General features: G+C 44.2%; 1 protein-coding gene across 1 annotated transcript in view; it reads right to left on the reverse strand.

Annotated features, from left to right (window-relative positions):
* VIPR1 (vasoactive intestinal peptide receptor 1) overlaps positions 1–23421 on the reverse strand; it is a 115399-nt gene that overhangs the window by 41698 nt on the left and 50280 nt on the right. Inside the window, exons 3-4 of the mRNA XM_051612344.1 lie at positions 16136–16243; positions 216–319 (exon numbers count right to left, since the gene is read on the reverse strand). Coding sequence (XP_051468304.1) covers positions 216–319; positions 16136–16243 — 212 coding nt within the window. The remainder of the gene's footprint in view (positions 1–215; positions 320–16135; positions 16244–23421) is intronic.

Consider the following 23421-nt stretch of genomic DNA (forward strand, 5'->3'; position numbering starts at 1 on the left):
CACTGATCTCCTCAGGTGCTGATATCCTGCCAACTCCCTGGAAATCAAAAGAGGGATCATCTCTTTGAGCAGACACTTGACCAGGGATCCTCCAGAGGATCCTTCCCTCTTCAGGGATCAGCATGGGAATAGGAAAAATTGGGCATGGCAAAATCATGTGATTCTGGTATCGATCCCTGATGAATCTTGATGACTACCCATCTGGGTCTACAAACCTCTTCCCCTGGAGTGCTGTTGGAGTCATACCCACAAGCTACGGCATACGGCGCAGGGTACACGTCTGTCCAGCCCTGGCTTGTACAATTCCTGGTCACATTCCCTGGAAGAAAAGACAAAAGGATGATTTAATTAGAAAAATTCATCTTGCTGTTAACCAAATGTCTGCCTTTTAAGTCAAAGGCCAGAGCACGTTTCTTGTGGCCCTTAAAATTCTCACACTTTTGCTCTGTTATGAATTGTTTGTATTACATACAACACATAAGTAAGAGGGATTCCTTGGGTTGTAAAGTTAAGATCTCAAAAATAAGTACATTTTAATACTGAGGTGTCCACAAAGCATCTCTTCTTATGGTACCATCATGCCAGTTGGACACAGACAGTTGGTTGTTTGGGCTTCACCAATATTGAGAGCCCTGCTGTCATATTGCCTTTCTTTCTGGAAAAATATTTAATCTAAATAGAGCAGTGAAGTATTTACATCTTTCCCTCTGCTTGTGACAAGCCAAGACAGGGATAGATAAAGTGGTAATTTCACATTATGCAGCTGAAGTTGGAGGTCTGGGAACTGAATGCTATCCTCAAAACCCAGACCTTGCTGACAAGGTGCCCGATCAAATGTGATTCCTGGGAAATCTACTGCACTCTTGTTTGAGAACCAAACACTTCAAAATTTGGCAAAGAGGGGAGAAAAACCAGATACTGACAACCCGTAATGCCTGTTTTAACATGTATATTCAAAGGCAGGTAGATTTCCTGGACTCTTTAAGTTGAGGGCTTAGGGATTTCAACCAGCTGAAAAGAGCCTTTATTAAGGATGTTATTAAAGATGTTCTTTATTAAGGACATCTCTATCCTTCAGCCAAAACAACAAAACTGTGGAGTTCACAGACTTCTCTGGTACTTTGCCATTCCTGGACTATTGGAGATGTAAGGGGTTTTGCCAGGATAATGAATTTCTCCCTTTGTAAGACATCTCTCTTTCCTGTCCCAGCTGGACCTCCAGCCCACAGGGGCTAGGGGCTGTGCAGACATTAATCAAGAAGAAGGAGAGATCAACAATCTGACCAGGATAGGCCTTTCCCTAAAAGGTTCATAGTCTAGAAGGCCCAGAGAAATGTTTGTCAGATATCAGAAAGAAGCCACACATGCAAAAGTACACTGCAATTTTGCCCCCCACCCACTCTAACCACAGGTCCCTACCAAACATTCACATCACCCTGACATTCCTTTGGTGTCACTTATCACACAAAACTTCCTGCCATCACCACTGGGAAGCTGGTACAATAAACCAGCCTGAACAAACAGTAGTCAAAACTCACTCCTTACATAAAGAATTACATCAGTGAAACTGAAGGGCTTTGCAAACATTTGCAACAACAGTGTTCTCTGCACACAGGAATAACAGAACTTCTGCAAACAGGAGCAAATCAAGTCTGCAGAATTATGAGTCATGAAAACACTCAAGCATCACCTTCAGGAATTTCTGAAGATTGAGTCACCTGAACATCTTCCTAAACCTGTCTTGCACTGAAATAAGCAGCAGCGTCTCCCCTGGATTAATTAACTTCTTGAATCCTTGCAACAGATGGTTTTGACACTAGAACGTGCCACTGACATTTGTCTTTACAATAGCTCTAAGCTCTATACAGGCTCTGGTGCCTTTGTTCATTTTAACAACCTCTCCAAAAGGAGTTAAATTCAGCACAATTTGGTGGGTTGCTCTTCCCCAGGCTTCTCCTGCATGGTCATTGTTTGTATTTCTTATTCCCCAGATTCATATCAGGATCACTAGAGATGTGCAAACAAATCAAGGACATGACTGTTCAGTACGTTTCTTTTTTTGTCAGGTCTTATGAAATTTCTGCTATTTCTTCTTCATTACAATGGATCCCATTATCTGAACTTTTCTGCTTCCTATTTCCTGCTCAAGACTCCTCCCCTTTGTTTGGGGATGTCTTTAGTGTTCACAATGGTTTTGATTCATAGACTCACAGAATCATAGAATCACAGGGGTTGGAAGGGACCTCTGAAGATCATTGAGTCCAACCCCCCGGCCAGAGCAGGATCACCCAGGGCAGATCAAACAGGAATGCATCCAGATGCATCTTAAAAGTCTCCAGAGAAGGAGACTCCACAGCCTCTCTGGGCAGCCTGTCCCAGGGCTCTGTCCCCATCACAGTAAAGAAGATTTTCCTCATGTTGAGGTGGAACCTCCTGTGTTGTCACTTGGTGCCATTTCCCGTCATCCTATCACAGGCACCACTGAAAAGAGACTGGACCATTCTTGACACCCACCCTTCAGATATTTATAGACATTAATAAGGTTGTGTCAGTCTATTCTGCTCAAGACTAAACAGCCCCAGGTCTCTCAGCCTTTCTTCATATGACAGATGTTCCAGTCCCTTCATCATGCTTGTAGCCTCCCTTGGACTCTTTCCAGTGTATCCCTGTCCCTCTTGAACTGGGGAGCCCAGATTCTTTGCCTCCTATTCCTCATTCTTTGCTTCTTATTCCTAGTGAACTAAGGGGTATTTCTTTCAGCTTAATTTCCTCATAAATTTCCAATTTCTTCTTTTTAGAGGCACTTAAAATCATAGAATCAAAGAATGTTAAGTTGGAAGGGACCTCAAGGATCACCTGGTCCCACCTTTCTAGGTAATACTATAGTTTATATTCCTCACACTTGTTTGATTCTTTTGTAATTCCTCTTGTGAACACTTTCACAAGTTGCCTTAATGCTTTAGAAGATGTGGGTACTAAGGTAGAGAGAAGAAAAATGATACAGCATCACTGGGATTAAACAACACTAATAAAGAATGTCCCTGATTTTGGGGAAACTCTCTGGGAAAGTCCACAGAGAAGTTTTTTCTACCACTCTTTTTTTTGCTGCTCATGTCACTTTTTGATGTACAAATTCACACACATGGTGTGATACAACAAACCTTTCTCATAACTCTCATGTTCCTCACTAGATGTCCAGGGAGTGCAAAAAGGACAAGGTTAGATGATGTAGATTCTACCACATCACAATTTTGGCCCAAGTGGTGGATGATGTCTCCCCTCAGAGCAAACAACATTTCTAATTACTACTACTCAGCAGATTACTTTCTGTACTGAAAAGGAATCTAAATTTGAAAAAGTGCCTCACAGACTTTGTTCTTCCTCCAAGGTTTCCAGGCAGCAAACTTTAGACTGAAGAATTAAACTGAGAGCTTTAAGTTGCAAGGTCAGATCCCTGCTCTGCCACAGACCTCCAGAGAAACTCCAGCCAGAGCTTGTGATCTCAGTTTCCCCACAAATAGTAGGACTTTGGTAGTAAAGTCTGATCTTCTGCCAGTTTAGAAGGCAAAGTGTTCAAAGCACCAGAAGTTTAAAATGCTGTTTTCCAGAACCATTTCCCATTAATGTGTGTTTCTCATTACTTTGTGTGACACAAATTCTTCCTAGAATGATGCGTCCATTAAATAGATTGAAGCCTTAAAATGTAAGTAGCAGTATCAGAAAAGACAAAGCTTCTGGACTTGCAAATGGCACCTTCAGCCTATGGAAGTTCATAAGGTTTCCAAAAGTTTGCCATTTCTTCTCAGACTGAAGCTAAACCTTTATAACCTGTATATCTGGAGAACTAATGAGAAAGGAGACCAGGGGTTTACAACTCAGTAACACTTAATTAGCAATGCACAGTGGAAAAGACTCACTGTAAAAGCTGGAAAGCAACTTAAGACCTGCAGGTTGTACTCCAGCCTCTCCTCTACACTGTGGAAAAAGGAGGTTCAAGTCCCTGGTGTGAACAGAGTCCCCTCAGTAGGGTGGTATCTGTTAACAGCCATGAAATTATCTGTCTTTTGTGGGGTTTGTATTTCATTTTGATCAGAAGTGTTGCTTGCAACTGTCAAACTGGTGCATCTACTCCTAAGATCCATATCCATGAGATGAGGTTTTCAACTTAAATACACAAATAAATAGTTTTATTTGAAGAAGCCACAGCTAACTCTCATTTACAATAACAACAATCTCATAAGAGGTCTTATCAGAACTCAGCTTCCTGCTTTCACAGAATCAGTGGACGGTTGAGGTTGGAAGGGACCTCTGGAGGTCATCTGGTCCAACCCACCTGCTCAAGCAGGGTCACCTAAAGCTGGTTACTCAAGACCATGTCCAGAGGCCTTTTGCATATCCTTGGAAGCTTCCAAAGACGGAAACTGCATCTCAGCAACCTGCTCCAGTGCTTGGTCACCCTCATGGTAAATCATCACAGAGAGACCATTAGAGAGGTCTCAGCACCTCAGCTCTTTCACTGCCATCTTTCCTCTTTGCAGACACCAGGACAAAGGAGTTAAAAGATGAGGTTTTAAAGAGAACAAAGTGACCACCTTTTCATAAAGCTCCCTGACAGGTAGGAGGGGATGGATGCACAAAAGGAATAAAATAGTGCAGAAATTAAAGGGGGAAAAAAGTGAGTCCTCTGGAGGTGGTAAATATCCTGTGCAATGGTAATCCTTAAACAAGCTACAGAAACTATAGGTACTGCAGGAGAACCAGGATGGGAAACTAAGCAGTCAGCTTTCCAGAAGTATGGTGTGGTATCAAAGGCACTGCTTACAGAAGGGAATGAGAATTGTAAATATGAGGCCAGACCTTTGGTTCATTTATATCAGGGTTTATGACAGTCAGTGGACAAAGCACTATTGAAAAGCACAGGGTGAAGCTGCTGGCCTGAATAACCAGATTTCAAGATGTTTTACTGCAACTTACTTCAAGGCTCACGTGTAGCATGAGGAGCCATAATTGTTAAATCAAATCACCACATTTCTTGTCCCCACCTGAGACAGGAGCTCTGCCTCTTTGCAGGTGCATTGACCATGGATGCGCAGACGTGTTGGTGGCTTCAGGTCAAGCCCCAGTGAGACCAACAGGGTCTGTCCCAAGCTCAACACCAGCTGATCTGCAGCACATTAAACCCTGCCAACTGCCAAGCTAAGCAGACAGGATGAGCCATCCAAGTCAATGTAAACATGGCAGTCTTGGAGAGGGTCCAGAGAACTTGATGATCTTTAAATCCCTTCCAACCCAAACCATTCTGTGATTCTATTAAGCTGCTGTATGTAGAGTACACATATGTCCAATCAAACACAGCTCTTCCTCATGTGCCACCTCTGCCTGCACTCCTTGAAAATCTGCTCCCAATGTGCCACGGTGATTAGTGATCTTGTACATGAAGCATGAGGAGAGACTGCTCCTCCTCTCCACACTTTTGCATCTTTCTAGCATCATGTCTTCTGTAGGACAGGACTTTACCATCTGGCCCAGCAGCTGCTCCTGGTTTAAACAAATGCTTCTTTAGAGTTTACAAAGCCCCTTCTAATTTCTTAATTTGCATGGCTTGATGGCATGCCTATTATGGGAATGGAACTGATGTAAGCAATTATGTGAATGCTCCCATCTTTCCTTCTGATTAGCTCATGGTGTTGTACACGCCCTGGCACAGAGTACCAATCCTGAGCCCCTTTTTCTCACCTGCAAGGTTTCAGTAACTCTCTGCTCTGGGCAGCAAAGGCAGAGGGAAGGACATTCCTCTCAGTGACAACAAGCAGGACCGACTAAATTCTGAGACAAGTTTTGCTTAAAATGCCCCACGTTTCCTTTTAGCATTAAAAAAACACCCCAGTGAAATAATAATAAAAAAACCCCAACACCTGTAACTTCATGATGGAAATGTCTGAGTATTCACCTCTTCCTATCCCAGACCACTCTTCTCTTTTTCAGTTGGATTGACCAAAAAACCACAAATTGACAGTACTGATACTGATGAGAAGACAGGAAGGACTTTTTTGTCTTTTATCCTCTGCCTTTTTTTCCCCCCCAGTTGCATGAAGAACTATCCAATCTTCCTAGGAAGCAGAGCAAGTTAAGCAGCTAAATGACTTTATGGTTTTGCATCTCACGTATCCTGGTGAGGGTGGAAAAATCTTCTCATGTCCCCTCACATGGATGTTGCATCTGACTTAAGAGTCCCATGCACCTAACCACTGAATTAATCTTATTCCTGTTCTCTGATTTATTCTTAACCCTTTCTAATAATTCTGAGAGCTCTTTATACTTTTAGCTTTCACTTGTACCTTCCAGGTCTATCAGCCCTACTGTTTCTTTAAATGTTGAATGAAAACATACTTCCATACTTAAAAGATGCTTCTTTTAAACCTGCTGATGGACAATTTCATACAGTATCACTCATACACCAGGAAACAATAATTCCCCACCTACTTTCTTCACAACATCCATGACTGAATTTACCTCTTGCTTACACCATTTCAATCCATTTTTCTACATGGAAGAGCACTAATCTAGCTACTCTACTTGTACAGAATCTGTCTGTACCTTTATTCAATGATAGCTGCCTTGTTCTCCTTTGGACATGAACCTTCTGCTACCAGCAGCTACTGAAGGACCTGCTCAGCTGCACCTTCCATGAGGTCTTTTGGCCTTGATCTTGGTCCGTGTGCTGTCCACATCAACAGCCCAGAGAGGTGACTACAAGTCTTCTTCCTCTGCCTCCAGAAGCCTCATAGCCCTGTACAAGGGATGTCCTGGTTTGATCAGTAAAAGGAAAATTGTCTTCATCCTGGCTCAAACCAGAACAAGGGGTCTAGCTCTGCTCTGCATTTAATATTAATTTTCATCACTGTTCCTTGGAGAAAACAGAAGTTTTTCTACTCCAAATCACTCCACACGTAATTTATTAATTGGGATAGACTGTCTGAAACAAGAACAAACATGTGAAACTTTCTTGCTAAAACTAATCCAATTTATCAATGTATTTGGGAATGATGTGGAAGAGACTTTGCAGGTTGGGTTATACCAATTAATAAAGGGCCTGGTAGATGAATGACATGATTTATTCATGGCCTATCAAAGGAGAAGTGAGGAGTTAGTGGAAACAAGATAAAACCAGAACATTTAGGGTATATTCAGATTAGGTATTACAAAGAAATTCTTGACTGTGAGGGTGGTGAGACCCTGGCCCAGGTTGCCCAGGGAAGCTGTGGCTGCCCCATCCCTGGCAGTGTTGAAGGGCAGGTTGGATGGGGCTTGGAGCAACCTGGTGTAGTGGGAGGTGTCCCTGCCCATGCAGGGGGTTGGATCTAAATGACTTTTAAGGTGCCTTCTAACCCAAACCGTTCTGTGATTCTATGATTTTCATTGCAAAAGGTGTTTGATCTGGGTAGGAGTTAAAGACTGAACAGGTGAACTGAATAAGTGCAGAGAGATAACTGTATTCCATGCAATTTGTTGTCTCTGCCTAGCTCTTAAGGCTTTTATCTTTCTTGATTTCTTTTTGCCTCTTATCTGTTTCAAATACACCCTTCAGAAACATGTCTGAAAGTTTGTGTCATAGGTGAGGTTTTAGCTCTTTGGTCTCAGTGGAACAAAACTTCTCGTTGGCTTTTAATGGGAGCCTGAATTCATCCAGAGATGTAAGGTCAGTCCTTGCTAAGGGGTGTTTGTTTTGTCTCCTTGCATCTCTTGTCCTTTTCTGTAATAGCTTCTACAGGAGAGGGAAAGGTCTGTTCTGAGTAGCCATCTGTCCTGCTTCTCTGTCATCATATTCCATGGTCACAAATTGATTTTTTTCAAGCAGAAGCTGTTAAAGCAACAGCAATTCTGATCATTTGCTTTTCTTGAGATGCTGCCGAGCCCACTGGAATATCTCTGGATCCATTTCTGTTATTGATCTGTCACTGGGAAACAGCTGAGCCTTTCGGATAGCTAAAGCCTGCACTAAACTGGATGCTGAAGTGGTTAGATAGAATCACAGAATGTCTTGGTTGGAAGGGATCTCTAAAGGTCCCCTAGTCCAACCCTCTGCAATAAGCAGGGACATCTCACACTAGACCAGATTGCCCAGAGCCCCATCAAGCCTGAACTTGCATGGCTCCAGGAATGGGGCCTCCACCACCTCTCTAGGCAGCCTGTTCCAGTGATCCACCACCCTCATAGTAAAGAACTTCTTCCTGATATCCCACCTGAATCTATCCTGCTCTAGTTTAAGACCATTGCCTCTCATCCTATCATGTATCTCTGGATACAGATATCTCCAGATATCTCTGGACTTGGGCTGCTCTGTAGGATGGTGAAGAGGTTCAGCTACTGCTCTATTCTCACGACCAGTCCTTCAGAGTAGGGGGGCACATGCATTGTGACACCTCAGTTGCCAACCAGTCTCAAAGGTCAAAGGCAAAACCAAGTTTTAAATATGTTGTAGTTCCATAAATCCACCTGTTTTGTCATTTACACCCATGTATGTTGCTGGAGCTAGCTACTGGGAAGGGTGCAGTTTTAAACTTGAATATAAAATCAACACTAATCTGTGGAAATGGGGTCATCCAGCATCATCTTCTGCCTTGGAACTTCTGTTGTTCATGACAAATGAGAAAAATGACCATCAAACCAGGCTGGAGGCTGCTCTGATGGGCACTGGGAGCAGGGATGTTGGCTGACTTGTCCCCTTCCCTGTGACTTCAGGGTGAGCTGTGCAAAATAATTGTCACAATTCCACATAAATGAGGAGGTTTCCTGGCAATTCTGCCTTTGTGAAATGAAGGCACACTTGGACTGAGCACCTGAGCAGGTCGAGGGCTTTCAGTGGAGAACCCTCCATAACAGATGTGCTCAAGTGCTTCTTTCCTTTCAAATGAGCATTTGTAGTAAATAAATAGTTGGTCTGGTTCCTTTTTGGGTTCTTGATGGGAGTGTTAATGTCTTCTGCTTATCTGCTGCCATCTGCTCATCCCTCTCCTCATTTTATTCAGTTTTTGTCCCAGTTTCAGAAGCAATATGGAAAAAAAGGAGAAAACAAATTGAGGAGAAGAAAGCTGGCTCAAGAGAGATTAAAAGTCTTGCAAGTAAATGTGAATCATATTTTGAGGGGGAGGAGATGAATAAGATTCTACATTTTTGTTTTCATCTACTCGTTACAGATCTCCTTTGCACAACCAAAAATCTGGGATTCATCTCACCTAACTTTATCTAGGAGGTGTAGGGAGTTTAGTCTAAAGTAGACAAAGGTTCCCTGTACAGGCCAAGCAGAGATGCAGAGGTCATCTCATCCCTTCCTAAGAAATGTCATGGGATAACCCACGTCCTGAAAGTGCTGGAGGAAGAAATCAGAGAAGCAGGTGGGATTAGATGCTTAATGTTAGGTGCCCACAGCTCAGCAGCAGGAGTCTCATGTTTAACCAACCAAAAAGAAAGGCAGCACAACAGCAGCTCCCTGGAGTCCCTGTCCATGTCCTACTTACAAATTTCATTTGACTATCCCAGGACTTGGCTGCACTTTGCTTCAAAACTCATCCTGAACCAACGGGGACTCGGCTGTGTTTGAAGAGTTCCATGTGGGAACCCTGCAAGCTGGAAGGTGGGATCATTGCTGGAGAGAGTCCAGCACAGGCCACTAAGATGACTAAGGGACTGGAGCATCTACCATATGAAGAAAGGCTGAGAGTGATGGGGCTGTTCAGCTTAGAGAAAAGGAGGCTGAGGAGGAATCTCATCAATGCTTATAAATACCTAAAGGGGGTGTCAGGAGGACGAGGCCAGACTCTTCTCAGTGGTGTCCAGTGACAGAACAAGGAGCAATGGTCACAAACTGCTAAACAGGAGGTTTAACCTGAATATAAGAAAATAACTTCTTTTCCCTGAGGGTAACAGAGCCCTGGGACAGGCTGCCCAGGGAGGTGGTGGAGTGTCCACCCCTGGAGACACTCAAAACTTGCCTGGATGTGTTCCTGTGTGATCTGTTCTAGGGGACCCTGCTCTAGCAGGGGGGTTGGATGAGATGATCTCCAGAGGTCCCTTCCAGCCCCCACCGTTCTGTGATTGTGTGACCTGTGGAGCTACCTGCAGTGGTCTGTTTAACCTCTTGATGAAAGGAGGGGCTCATTCTTATGGTATTTCATGGGCAGCCCTTCCCTTTGCCCTGGGCAGTTGTGTGGAACTGTGTGTGCTAGAGCTGGAAGGTCTGGGGAGAAGGGATAGCTGGGTATTGCTTCAGCCTGAACCATTAGGACCTGGATACTAACAGTAAATGACACACATCCAAAGAATGTGACTTTATTGCCTCTGTCTTAACTAAATTAGATAAAGCTAGGAAGGATTAGTCAATTCCTTTCAAAGTGAAGGTATGAAGAGAGGGCTCATTTCCAAACTTCTTCACGGATGAATCAGGAAAAAAATTGAGATGACAGAATGAGACCTTTTCTGTCCATCATACTGACTTTGCCAAAAGGCCACCAGTCAGAGGCCAGGAGTGATATGAGCCATGTTTTTTGTGTAATTGCTCACAACAACTGAGATGCACACGGGACCAAATGGTAGTTAAAGTAGCTTTGGGCACAATATCAAAAAAAGAGAATGACAAAAGACAACAAAAAAAGCTCCTCACTTCCATTTTTTTAATTGAAATGTACTGCAGAGAAGAAGATACCTTTTAAATTCAAATGAAAAGGCTGACAGAAGACTATCAGTGTGGAAGTTTAAAATGATAGCAGGCACAGAAAAAAAAGAAATCTTCATGATGAAAAGCAGTTCTGAGGAGAAGGATCTGGGAGTCTTGGTAGATAGGAAATGATCCATGAGCCAGCAGTGTGCCCTTGCTGCCAGGAAGGCCAATGGTGCATAAGGAAGAGTGTGACCAGTAGGTCAAGAGAGCTCATTCTTCCCCCCTGCTCCGCTCTGGTGAGGCCATATCTGGAGAACCTTTTCCCTCCTTGATTTCACTCTTGCAATAGAAATTGTCACCTGCAGTATTACTAAACAAAGCTGCTGCCACCAAGCCATAATTTTCCAGTTTCTTCTACTGTGATGGGCTTTTTATTTACCAGAAAATCTCTCTTCAACTGCTTCAATTTATCTTTGTCATTTACATGAAACAAAGGAAGACTAAAAAGCATATTTGGAAACCACTACAGGATGAGGCAAGTCATATCCTACCCTCTCCTACTCTGGAGGAACAAGAGCAGCCTTGAAGAAGGTGTCTTAGTCCAGTAGCTCACAGTTTATCTCAGGAGCTTTCCAGGTAGTAAACCTGGTCCATGGATCCAACCAGTACAAGGTATGATTGAGAAATGACAATATCCAGAATTCCACAGGACATGTAAAATCTTGAGAAATGCTTCAGGTGGACAATCAAAGTGGTATTTTCATAATTTGTGATCTATGATGTATCAGGCAAATTTCCATATAAGTTTCCTGACTGCTTCCTTGAATTCTGGAGCCCCCACCATAAGAAGGACTTGTAGCTCCTGGAGAAAGTCCAGAGGAGGGCAGAAACATGATCCAAAGGCTGGAGCAGCTCAGCTCTGGAAACAGGCTGGGAGAGTTGGGGTGTTCAGCCTGGAGAAGAGAAGGCTCCAGGGAGACCTGAGAGCACCTTCCAGTGCCTGAAGGGGCTCCAGGAAAGCTGGGGAGGGACTTCTCACAAGGGCTTGTAGTGAGAGGACAAATGGATCAAAAATGGAAGAGGGGAGATTGAGGTGAGACATGAGGAGGAAATCCTTCACTGTGAGGGTGGTGAGACCCTGGCCCAGGTTGCCCAGGGAAGCTGTGGCTGCCCCATCCCTGGCAGTGTTGAAGGGCAGGTTGGATGGGGCTTGGAGCAGCCTGGGCTGGTGGGAGGTGTCCCTGCCCATGCAGGGGGGTTGGATCTGGGTGATCTTTAAGATCCCTTCCAATTCAAACCATTCTGTGATATGATTCTATGATTATCTCTTTTTCTTTATTTGTGCATGAATGTCACAGTAGTTCTCTGGGAAATTTATGGAATTTTCTTGCAATATCTTTTCAGAATTTCAACCCATTGGAGTAGGTTGCATCTAGATGCAGGATCCTGCCTGGGTGACCTCAGAAGCAGAACTACCCTCCTGAAAAGAGGCAAGATCTAGACAGCTCTGCTCTAGATGGCTCAAAACCAGGATTATACCAGAATTAATGATGAATGGCAGTCATTGTGGTCTAGGGAGAGGTGTCCCTGCCCATGAAGGGGGTTGTATCTAGATGGTCTTTGAGGTCTTCCAACCCAAACCATTCTATGACTCTATGGTCAGTAGCCCCACTAAGCACGAGGAAGGAAACTGGAGTAGGAAAGAGAAGTAAAACACTTTCATGAGAGAGGGGAAGGGAGAGCAGAAATAAATTTACAGCACAAGAGGAAAAAATGAGTTTAGCAAGCCTGAAACTCAGAAGGATCTCACCTCATTGAGAGGGATTCCAGAACATTGTTATTCTCATCCCCTCCCCCTTAAGTCAATTAATTTCACAGTTGAAGCTTAAAAACTGTCAGTGATAATTTTTACTGTTTAACTCGTGCACAATGGACAACTTGCTTTTAGAGAACCTGCTGGAAACAAATCCCTGTTACAAATGTCATCTTCTATGTATTGAGCACTCTGGTCAAGGGACAGCAAGTAATGTGCTTTAATAATGAAAGGTGGCAAAAATATTTTGATCTATCTCCTTCACATGGTGCAGATGAATGTCATGAAATAATGAAAACCTTCTGGATTTATCAATGGCAGAAAAGTTTAATGTCAAATGCTATTGGGACTGTGCTGGGCATTTTAAAGTTTCTAAATGCCATGAGACTATTTTATCTTTTATTTACCTTGAGGTAGAATATTAGTCATCTGAAGAGAATGTTTTCCATCAGGAAAATCACATTCAGGCAGGAAAATCACATTAACTCTTTGCTTCCCACTATTTCACCCTTTCCCTGCTATAAATATAAGGAGATTTTCTCTTGCTCACCACTTTGGTATAAGCTTTCATGGTGCTGCAAAGGGATCAAAGAGTAAGACTAAACATTAACCAGATGATTGACTTCCTTGAAATCCCTTCAATAAGACTCAATACTAGAAAGGAAGAACTGTTTCACAAGCTTTAATGGCATTAATTTTGCAGCTACTCCTATAAAAAGAGAGACAACCTTACTCCTCCTTTATCTGCTTTCCACATTTGTGTATGTTTGTACAAAGTGCATATCTGGGAGAAAATCAAAGCTTCTGTTTCTGCTTTGGAAATTGAATCAGTTTCTCCTTTCACAGAACGAAATACTAGCACGTATGCTCTGCAGAGGTGGGATAAATCTGTATTGTAAGACATTCACATCTCCCAGAGCTGCTCTAAAATACTTTATAGACTCATAGGATGGTGAAGGTTGGAAGGGACCTTCAAGATCATCAGGCTCCAACCTCCCTGCCATGCGCAGGGACACCTCCCACCAGACCAGGCTGCACAAGCCTCATCCAACCTGCCCTTCAACACCTCCAGGGAAGGAGCTTCCACAACCTCCCTGGGCAACCTGTTCCAGCACCTTCCTACCCTCATGGTGAAGAATTTCTTCCTGATGTCTAACCCAAATCTCCCCTCTTTCAGTTTAAAGCCATTTGATTGTAAATGGACTGAAATGTGTGGTTTATTGACATTATTCAACTCATCCTGAAGCTGAAATCTAAAAGTCAGCTGAACTGCACCTCTAAAGAGCCTGTTTCTCACCAGCAAGCTCAGAGATAGGTTCATGTATGGAAAACCCTAAAATCAGTTGATATGGATGTCATTCCATGCTAAAAATGAGTTCCCTAAATACAGGTATCTTTGTGCCAGTTGAGGCATCCTCATGGATTTCCTCCCCTGGAGTATCTCAAATGGCACCAGATGCTTCTGTTTAGAAGCTGAATGGAGCCCTCAGTGTCTCTAGGGCAGGTGACTACCTGCCAGCTTAGGGCCTGCATTTCTACTACACTCAGCAGAACATTTATGAATACAGCAAATGACACCTAAAGACTTGTTCAGGTTCCTACATCCAGTTGTCTGCTGACTGCACTGACTGTGTCACTGTTGACTTTAATGGGATCATAAACACCTACTTTCTGGAGACACAACTGCAGTAGCAACTGCAGAAACTAAGAGTGCTGAATCCCCTTTATCCATCAAAGCAAGTGATTCTGGGGTTCACTGTAATAAATAAGAACAAACAGGTGTTTTCATGATGCTGTTAGTCTGATATTTTCAAGTGGCTAATTTATGATGAGATGAATCATGCCCCAGCCATCACTGACCAAAGCAGCCAGCACTCCAGTGACTGCAGCCCCTGGGTGACAGTCAGATGCAGAAAACTCATCCAAAGCTCATCCAGAGCCATGTGAAATCCTGCCAGAAGGCTGCTGGCATTGCCAGCTGCAAGGCTAGATGACATTTGCTGAGCTCACTCTTCACAGAACAGCACAAATTCCAGAAGCCATGTTACAACATTGGTATGTAGGGCAGGGTCACAGGTTGGCTTGTGTTTGAGGCTCTTTCTTGGCCTGGCACATTGAGATATGTGCACTGAGAGCCCAAGTGATGCCCTGGCTGCTCTTGGTGGAGTCTGGACTTGCCCCAGAACAGGAAACATTCGCTTGCCTAAGCATAGTTCTGTTGAGACATCCATTGGCAAATGAACTATGGAAGAACTGCATCTTTCTACAGGTGAACCTGGAGACCAGATGAAATGTCCCAGGACATCCCAGAGAGCAGTAGATGCTCCTAAATGAGCAAATTTCTTGAGTCTCATAAGCTTCTCCTAGCACACAAGTAAAGGTATTCCACTTTCATCAGCTTCAGTTCAACACAGCCACACATATAATATATATTATATATTATCATATATGTAGTTTGTATGTATAGGTCATACATACACACAACCATGTGTGAGTATATATTTAATACATTCCTCATTCCTCTGCAGTGTTAGAAAAATGTCTGAAAGGGTGTTTTTTTTTCCCTTGCTCTTTAACCAGCCCTGCTGGGTCTCCAAAGCCCAGGGAGCAAACGTTGTACTCAGGGTAGGAGAGGCCACAAAGCACCAACTACAGGCAATGACTCCACGTGGCTGGACCAACGAGCTGGCGTCTTGTCCTGCAAGATGTGGTAAAACAGCAGCTTCTGCCTGTTTCCCCTGGGTGTTGAAGCAGAGGGGATGAAATACTGGGAAGTTTTGGAAACCAGGAGGTTACAGCACGAATGACCCTGCTGGGTCTGCAAAGACTTTTGGCGTGGCCTTGGCCAAGTGGTGTAATCAGCATGTGCTGGTTAATCAGTGTAGTGCCCTGGCCTGCTAAACGGGGACAATATTGTGTCCTTACTGCCATTCATAATTTATCATGTGTGTTTGGACTGTGAGGCTGTAAAAGTGGAGACTTATCAGCTCAGTGCATGAACTCCAGGGCAAAAAAAAAGATCAATTCTCTGTGGAGTTCTGTGGGGCTACTATCATCAAAATAGTAAATAGTGACTATAAACTACCAGGAGACAGAGAGTCCTCTTGCTGCACAGCACTCGAGACCTGAGTTTTAAATGCAAGCTTCCCAGAATGCCCCAAACAGTGAATTAAGCTACTTTCTCCATTAACCTTCCCTGCCCATCATTTGGCAGGTTCATTTCTTGGCCTGTGGCCAAATTTGTCATTTCAGCAGAAAAATACTTGATTATGTACAGTTTCACCTTGCTTCTTTTATGTCAGAGACTTAATTAATTACCATGCTAACCTGTTCACTCTGTACAACAAACATACTACTACACAGGTTGATTAAATTCTCACTGCACCACATCCATATTATTGGATTTCACCAGGAGCCCTTTTTTTTTTGCATCCCTATGATCCAGATTAGTATGTGGTGCTGCAAGAAGGATAGGGAGGATACTCCAATGCTCTGGGCTGTTTATGTATGGCTTGGAAACCTCCTTTAACTTGTGCAAGGAGCTTGTTTGTCCCTCTGATTGTACCAAGCAGTTTCCCATATGATATGATATGATATGATATGATATGATACCCCCCCAAGCCATAAACCCAGTACACTGTGAGGACCTGGCTGGTTTTGCTTACCCTGAAAAGTGGTGAGGAATCTGAAGTACTTTGGGCACGGGCGCACCACGACTTCTCCCACTTCTGCTTCAGGCCAGCAGGTGATGTTGTCCCATTGCCTCCTGCAGCCTGGGGAAAAAGGAAAAACAGATGATAGAACAAGTGGTGTCTGCTGGATGGAGCAGAGGAACACGGCAGAGCAGATGTGCAAAGGTGTGCAGAGCCTACCACCTTGGTGCAGGCACCTGTAAGAGGGAAAGGCACAGAAGTATTTTCCTTAAAAGTGTAGCTGTCAGTTGTCCCAGTGCCTGAAATTTGGAACTGCTGGTGTCTCTAATTTTCCAGAAGTTGGTACAGAAAGAAGAGCAGATCTGTGTGAGACCTAGGACCATCAAATCACAGAATGGCTTGAGTTGGAAGGGACCCTAAGGATCATGTAGGTCCAACCCCCCTGCATAGGCAGGGACACCTCCCACCATCCCAGGCTGCTCCAAGCCCCATCCAACCTGCCCTTCAACACTGCCAGGGATGGGGCAGCCACAGCTTCCCTGGGCAACCTGGGCCAGGCTCTCACCACCCTCACACTAAAGAATTCCTTTCTAATGTGCAACCTAAATCTCCCCTCTTCCAGTTTTAATCCATTCCCCCTTATCCTCTCACTACAAGCCCTTGTCAAAAGCCCCTCCCCAGCTTTTCTGGAGCCCCTTCAGGCACTGGAAGGTGCTCTAAGGTCTCCCTGGAACTTTCTCTTCTCCAGGCTGAACATCCCAACTCTCCCAGCCTGTCTCCAGAGCTGAGCTGCTCCAGCCTTTGGATCATCTTCATGGCCTCCTCTGGACTCACTCCAGCAGCTCCATGTCTTTCCTATGTTGGGGGCTCCAATCAGAGGCAACAGAGAGCAGTGCCTTTTTTTTTTCAGATGAAAAAGGCAAAAATGCCTAATTAAAGATCTCTCTTCCTCACCCTTACTTCTCCCTGTTGCATTAAAACACCTGGTCTGAACATTCTTTCTCTGCTTCCCCCAAATTCTTGTCACCAGCTTTTTCTTTCCCTGGAAATGAGATGATGGTGCAGGGGACGCACTCAGCAGGAAGGAGACACTGGTGGCAATCAAGGGATCAGGAGCCAAATCCCTTCCCCAGAAGCAGTTTTTCATCTTAAAAAGGATGAAAAAGGAGGCACTAACTACTCCTGGAGGCTGAGGAGGGAGAGACCTGTCACCAGGAGAAGCTCTCAGTGGAAGAGTGAGTGTACTTCTAACTATCCAAGCTAGGAATGAAGGTATAACCAATGGAGCTCACTTCAGAGAGAAAGCAGCATTTTGTTAAAATTAAGAATTTTTGGAGATTTTCTGGGTAGAAGAAAACCTTTCTGGGAGACAAAAACCTGCATCAGCTTCCCACAGAGTTCTAGTGTGTTGTTCTGAGTTTGCCCTTTTATTTCTGCTTTCTCAAAAGACATTAATGATATCATATAGATGCTGCACTGCTGAATAATGCAACACTAGCAACTGAAGCCAAAAGGACTTGGCAGACTTGAATTTAAAACCAAAATAATAAAAAAATCAGGCGTGTTTTTGCCTCAACACGTTACATGTTTTATCATTCTTACTAGAATTTTGAAAACCTTTTGATGTTGCCTTTAAATTTCCAACCGACAGTCACTTCAGCTGCTGCCTGGGTTGGATAGATGGGTTGTCACCAGACCTCACTTTTTTACAGCACCTCTGCTCTCGGGTTCTTTGTCATGCCCCAGTAGATTGCAGCACTTCCCCAGTTGTGACTAAAGTGCTGCTTTTAAAGACAACAGCAAGAAAAACTAGAAGATGAAGAAGAAACCTCTGAGAAAATACTTCTCAGACACAAGCAAAGGGAACTATGAAAACCAATGTCAAGCTGCACTTGTTGGCAATTATACCCTGCTCTGAAATTCCTCCTTTAAACCAGCTTTTACTACTTGAGCTACCAAAAAGGCTGGTGCCATCATCAGTCTGCCCAGACTGAGGCCAAGTGCTGCTTCGGATCAATAAAGAGAGAGCACAAAAATGTTTTGAAGCTGAAAAAAGATCCCTCAGCTCTTCTTTAACGTTATTTTACAGGCTTTTCCTATCTTCCTTCTCTCATGAGCAAACAGAACTTTTTGAATGAAGCTCTGAGGTGAGTTTATCAGAGCCTGAGAAGTGGAATAACTGACGGTATCTTCCATGTGAATGCTCTTCTGCAGTGTTCATTAAAATTCCATTTCCAGGTTTCTAATATCAAGTGCAAAGCTCAATTTCCACAGCATCATATTTATCTGCCACCAAACAGCCAGCAGCTCCAAAATGATTAAGACATTGGATATTCTGCCCATGGAAAGTAGATGGTTTCATGACAGGATCTTTCATGTTCCACAGTCTCTTCCATCAACCTCGATAAATCATAGGGCACCCATTACCTCAGGACAGGTTATAATGCAAAATAAAATACAAGGTGATAGTATCAGATGGCTTTTTAAATGCCCTGAGTTATGCATTGTGAGAAGCTGTGTGATCTGTATCTTTTCCTGTGTTAAGATTTTTCACCACCACCTGTGATGTGTGAAAAAAAGCCTTTAGGTGTTCACTTTGGTAACAAAAGCTCTCTCTGATTAAAGTCTAGTGAAGACAGACAAGGCTGCCCTTGCAAGAGGCACAAACTGGGTCTTTAAAACTTATTGCCTCTGGAAAGACTTCTCATACCTGCCTATTAGCTCTTCCAACACCTTCTTCCTTATTGCCCCCACAGATGTGCTGAGAATATTTGTGCAGCTGCCTGGAAGCATCCAGGTTGTAAAGGTGGGATTCATAGCCCTAAAGTTATGTAGCTAAAAGTCAGATGTGTAAACCTAAAGAAGACAATGCAAACCAGAGCTCTGGCTGGCCACTCATGGAGGAATCCTCTTCTCTCCAATAACTAGAAGAGGGCCTGCAGGAGTAAATAGAGTTTAATGGATCAGACCAATACAAAGACTGATACCTGCAAGATGCTTTGCATTTGCAGGCCAACACTTGCTGCTCACTCTACACTCATCTTGTTACAACACCAGGCAAAATTTGTGCCTGCCCATCCAAACCAGGACACAGTCAGCCTTTGTCAAATGGCCTTCCAGAAAATGTTTTTCTTTCTCCAAAACTGGGAGGACTTGAGCTGGCAAACTGCTGGGATCAGGGGGCTGGCAGGCAATATTCAGTCCTGGCAGTGTGACAGATCAATACTTAAGAAAACTATTTGAGAGCAGAAAGAGATGCAGTGTGCCTTGGAAAAAGGAAATTCCTCTCTTCCCTGTGGCCTCACTTGGCCTTCGTGGATGTAATTAAGATGACAATTTGTTTTGCCTGATCAAATGATGTTTGGTGATTGCTAAGTACTTCTCCATTTATTAATTATAATTGTTGTCTTCTACCTTGCACTCAAGATCTGCAGGAAGGATGCAAAGGTACGTATCAATCCTCAACTCAGGCAGCAGGTGCAAATGAGCCATGAATACACCAACCCTTCAGCTCCACTGCAATCCAAAGAACTGCTCTGCTCATGTGCTTGGTGCCAAAAGCCAAGGAATACACATTGCCAAGCCTTTGGAAAGGCTCTCAAGTGAGTCTGGAGAAGCAGTGCGAAAATATGTGACTTTTTCAAGACAGTAGTATTTACCACAACCAGGTACACTCTTTAAACTCTTGTCATTATAAATATATATACATAAAACAGTTTGTTTCCTTTTCAATTATTTTAACTGTGACCCCCCAGCACTCATCTTTGCCCTGCAGTTGACTGACTCCCTGTGCTCTCTGGAACCAAATACCTTCCTCTGGAGGGTTGCAGGGAAAAATCCTTCACCACTCTAACAAAGCTGCTTTCTAACCTTGTTCAGATAAGCAGATCAAACTGCCCATCACTGCACTGTAAGCCACACAATTAGTGTAATAGCAGCCACCTCTCTCCCTCTTGAAGCAAGCTCCTGCAGTCTTGCTCATGGAATGGGCTGGAGGCTGTTGGCCACATGCTGGAGCTCAAATCTTTACCTCTAGCAGCTCAGCCTCCCTCTTTGCAAGCCAAATGCCCCAAGTGCAAGCCAAGGGATGACTCAACCTCAGCTGGGCTTTGGAGAAGCCTCCTCTAAGAGGTTCTGACTCAGAAGCAGTGGCTGAAGGCCACTGACACAGTGCTGGCTGCAGTGGGTTAGGAAACCTCACTGCAGCTGCAGAAAGCCATAACCTTTTCCAGTGTCTCCACTCAATGTGAATCAAAGCTCAGGCCCTCATTTCCCCTCCCTTTAAAAGGTTAATAGACAAAAAATAGGCCAGTTGTCATGAGGCACAGGTCTACAGTGGTTTGCAGACCTGGCAGACCAGAGCACAAAATCCCATTCATTTGAGGCACATCTCCAGGACATCAAACACACCAGCACAGCTTATCTAGGAGGCAGCAGAGAATAACTTCCCTTCATGAATAAACATGACTTCCAGAGCTCTGGTACAGCTCTGGGATGTGACAACGTTTGGCTGAGGAAAGCAAGGAAGGGCAGAAAGCTGGTGCCAGGCTCTCTTTTAACCCAGGTGAACTCCCTATCCAGAGCTAGAAAAAAAACCCTTTCAGCACATCTCTCATCACACCAAATTCTCCCTAGTGAATGGGGTCACTCCTGGTCTCTTCTGAAGGACATTCACACACAAGACTTTTGATCTACAATGCTGAGAGGCAAAGGTACCCAGCTGATGCTTGGGGTGCCTTGGGATCTCTGTGTGCTTCTCACTACCCACAGGGAGAGAACAGCAAGGCAAAGAAAGGTGCAGCTTGATTAAGCCAAGCTGAGATGTCACTGGGTGCCATCACAGGCTGGTTTGATTGCAAAGGAAACTCATTTTCATTCCAATTTGACTCCAGCAGGAAGTTTCCAACCTCTCTGGAGTTAGGACTGTAAATTGCTGTTGGGTGACATTTATTCTCCCATGGACAAGCTCAGAAGTGCAGCCTGGGTGCTCATCTGTGGTTTCCCCAGTTTGGCCTCGTCATTACCAATGATCATTGCATCAACCTTCTTGTCCCAGCAGAGCACTAAGCTTTTGCCTGACTGAAGAAAACAGAACCCAAAAGATGGTCCTTGCAATGATCTACTAATTTGGTTCCAGACAGGCAGCTTGAACTCAATCACAATCCAAGAAAACCCACCCCAAGCCTTGAGTCACTACTACTGCCCCTGACTCCAATGAGCAGAGACTTCCTGAACCAGGCATAATCTTCTACTTAAATGTTCAAAGTTATATGTAATTTTTTAAATAGCACCTTAGATAGATTCTGCCCCCCCCCCAAAAAAAAAACAACTTTTAAATTAAATGCAACTTGATTTTGCTTCTGAGCCTATGGACGTTTTTAAAATTCACAACCTCCTGGGCCAAGGGCACAGCTCAAGTGACTCCCTGAAAGAAAAAAAATCCACCTTTTTCTGAATTCACTTTGAATCTGCTCATTGCTGGTTTCATTAGGAATTGCCTAGGTCTTTCTACAAAGACAGAAATATTCATAACCTAACCACAATATCCCTTTCCCTGGGGAGAAAAAACATAAAATTCTCTTTCATATCCCTCCTCAGGCATCTGTTTTTCAAGCTGAAGTGTCCTTGCCTATTCAGTTGCTCCTAGCATGGAAGCAGTTCCCTTTCATTTCTCCCTTGTACCTTTGGTGTTTTTAATTCTACCCCATCCTGCCCTGCCCTTGCAGAAGACAATTTTACTTTATTTTTCCGTGACAGATTGGGCTTGACCAGAGCTAGTTTGGCTTCCAGGTTTCACTAAATGAACCTCCCCAACCTTTCCCTGCAAAATTCAACCCTTTCCCTCCTGTATTCACTGCTCTGCTGTCCACCCCAGCCCCACTCATACATCCAAGCATCCTGCAGGCATCTCCCCTCCCCCAGCTCCATCTCATCACCTTTTTATTTTTAACAACACTGACAGACCTCTCTGAAGCAAACCCACCCCCTCGGAGCTCCCCTTCTCACCTCCCATGGCTTTGCATTTCATTTGGATATTTTTTTGCCTCTCAAGTTGCCTGCTATCACTCCAGCACTGGTGGCAGGATGTGACAGAGTAACCACTGAGCTGAAGGAAAACCACAATCCTTCCAGGGCATGCAAATTCTGTTATTCTATATTGTTGGAGAATGGATCTGTAACAGCCCTGAGGAGAAGGACTTGGGGGTGATGGTGGATGAGAAGTTCAACATGAGCAGGCAATGTGAACTGGAGCTCAGAAAGTAACTGTGTCCTGGGCTGCATCAGAAGAAGTGTGGCCAGCAGGGCCAGGGAAGGGATTCTGCCCCTCTGCTCTGCTCTCCTTAGACCCCACCTGGAGTGCATGGATGTGGGTCTACTGGGAAGAGCCCAGAGGAGGCCATGAAGATGAGGGCTGGAGCAGCTCTGCTCTGGAGACAGGCTGGGAGAGTTGGGGTGTTCAGGCTGGAGAAGAGAAGGCTCCAGGGAGACCTGAGAGCACCTTCCAGTGCCTGAAGGGGCTCCAGGAATGCTGGGGAGGGGCTTGGGACAAGGGCTTGTAGTGAGGGGACAAGGGGCAATGGTTTTGAACTGGAGGAGGGGAGACTGAGTTTAGACATTAGGAAGAAATTATTTTGTTTGAGGGTGGTGAGAGACCCTGGCCCAGGTTGCCCAGAGAAGCTGTGGCTGCCCCATCCCTGGCAGTGTTGAAAGGCAGGTTGGATGGGACTTGGAGCAACCTGGTCTGGTGGAAGGTGTCCCTGCCCATGCAGGGGGGTTGGGACTGGATGATGTTTAAGGTCCCTTCCAACCCAGCCCATTCAGTGATTCTATGATACAATTTATTCACCCCTCCACTGACAATTTGCATTGTCAATTCAGCAGAAAATGGACTTGGTCAACCACAAACAGCAAAAAGAATCCCCAGATGGAGGGTAAGTGAAAAGAATTTACCTTGGACTTTGCCTCAATATCTGTGGCAAGACAAAGAGATTGATTTCATTTGTCCCACTCTGTGTACATGCTGGACAGTAACAACAGTGCTGTTATGTGCTATGCAGACTGCTCTGCACTTCTGCAGTGGCTTCCAGTAGAAGCTGTTTCTGCTAGGAAATGCTAAAAGACATCTTTCTTCCTAAATGTCACAGAAATTTGACTCCAAGACTTCTGAAGGAAACCTCACCTTAAGCCTCCAGACTGAGTCACACTAAACAGTGTGAAAGAAATCACCAGAGACTATTTCTGGAGGATTATTTCTAAGCACCAAAATCCCATGAGTTTTTCCATCATCAACATTTACT

This window comes from Apus apus, chromosome 2, assembly GCF_020740795.1.
Source record: "Apus apus isolate bApuApu2 chromosome 2, bApuApu2.pri.cur, whole genome shotgun sequence".
Taxonomy (NCBI): domain Eukaryota; kingdom Metazoa; phylum Chordata; class Aves; order Apodiformes; family Apodidae; genus Apus; species Apus apus.